This window comes from Malurus melanocephalus, unplaced genomic scaffold, assembly GCF_030028575.1.
Source record: "Malurus melanocephalus ecotype Western Australia unplaced genomic scaffold, MMel_1.1 scaffold_860, whole genome shotgun sequence".
NCBI lineage: Eukaryota > Metazoa > Chordata > Aves > Passeriformes > Maluridae > Malurus > Malurus melanocephalus.
The window spans coordinates 4,025-5,566 of record NW_026624092.1 but is presented as its reverse complement, the minus strand read 5'-3'; the positions used below and the strand labels follow the sequence as shown (position 1 = coordinate 5,566).

At 46.0% G+C, this 1,542-nt stretch overlaps 1 protein-coding gene across 1 annotated transcript in view; it reads left to right on the top strand.

The window, feature by feature from the left end:
* The window catches only part of LOC130585291 (SH3-containing GRB2-like protein 3-interacting protein 1), a gene marked incomplete at its 3' end in the record, with an annotated part of 12,188 nt that overhangs the window by 6,667 nt on the left and 3,979 nt on the right, over positions 1 to 1,542 (top strand). The window contains exon 2 of the mRNA XM_057385713.1: positions 1,371 to 1,434. Within this exon, the coding sequence (XP_057241696.1) occupies positions 1,371 to 1,434 (64 nt within the window). The remainder of the gene's footprint in view (positions 1 to 1,370; positions 1,435 to 1,542) is intronic.

Below are 1,542 nucleotides of genomic sequence, written 5' to 3'. Positions count from 1 at the left end.
GAGCAGGGAAGGGGTTTGGGATGCCCTGTCAGCCCTGTGGTGTGTCCCAGTGACCCAAATCCTGCTCAGGGCGAGCAAAATTCCCCATTTCCCGATGGATCCATGCAGGACCGGCCCCGGTGCTGCTCCGGGATCTCCACCCCGAACAGGATCCGGGATTGGGATGGAAACCAGKGAGGCTGAAATATTAATGGGATCAGGGAGAGCTCAGGTTCCCCTGCAGGGCCGGGGACAGGGACAGCCTTGGCGGTGGCAGGGAGGAGTTTGTTCACYKAATTAACCAAAAATYGGGAAAAATWAAAAAAATAAATCCAAAGCAGSGCTGGCTGCAGCYGGGTGMYCACCRGGACTCAGCTTTTCTGCTGCAGAGGTGAAGAAATTGAGGATTTTGGGGTTTGTAAAGGGGTAAAAGCACCATTTTTATGTCAAAATGTCCCTGGGGTGTCCAGGCTGCGGTCAAGAGGGGGAATCTCCTGGATGGCAGAGCCAGAGGGGGTTGGGGTGGTTCACCTTGACCAAAAATTGAATTTAGGGTGTGGATTTAGGGTTTGGTGACTAAAAAGTGACTACAAATCACATTTATGGTGTGGATTTGGGGTTTGGTGAGGTTTATCCTGACTGAAAATGGAATTTATGGTGTGGGTTTGGGATGGTTCACCTTGACTGAAAATTGAATTTAGGGTGTGGGTTTAGGGTTTGGTGAGATTTAACCTGACCAAAAATGGAATTTATGGTGTGGATTTGGGGTTTGGTGAGGTTTGTCTTGAATTAAAATGGAATTTGTGGTGTGGATTTGGGGCTTGGGGTGGTTTACCCTGACTGAAAATCAAATTTAAGGTGTGGATTTAGGGCTTTTTACCCTGACTGAAAATGGAATTTMTGGTGTGGATTTAGGATTTGGTAAGGTTTATCATGACTGAAAATGGAATTTGTGGTGTGGATTTTGGGCTTTTTACCTTGACTAAAAATTGAAGTTATGGTGTGGATTTAGGGTTTGGTGAGGTTAACCCCAACTGAAAATGGAAGTTATGGTGTGGATTTGGGGTTTGGGGCTGGAATATTAAGCGGGAAAGAAGTAATAACTGGGAAATACTAACTGGGAAGTGGTAACTATTCAGTGCTAACTGGGAAATAACTCAGTCACACACGCTGAGATCAAATTAATAAACGTTAAATGAACAAATCAATGGCAGAAACAAAAGTCCCCAAAACCTTGTGGCAGCTCCTCAATCCTGTGATCCCTGGGCTTTGGCTCTTCCTTTTCCTCACCTCATTTAAGGACTGCAGCCAGCAAGGAACCTTTAGTAGGATTTATTCAAAGCGTTATTTTAATATTTTCTTTTTCTTTGTGCTCTTCCCGTCCTCCCCAGGATTGAAAAAACGTACCAGGAAGGCCTTTGGCATACGCAAGAAAGAAAAGGACACTGATTCCACGTAAGTGGGAGAGATAAAACCACAGCAGTAAATGATGGCAGCAGGGAGGAGCTGCTGCTGGGCCAGGAAAGGCTGGGATTTGGGGAATCCCAGGCCAGGTTTAAACAC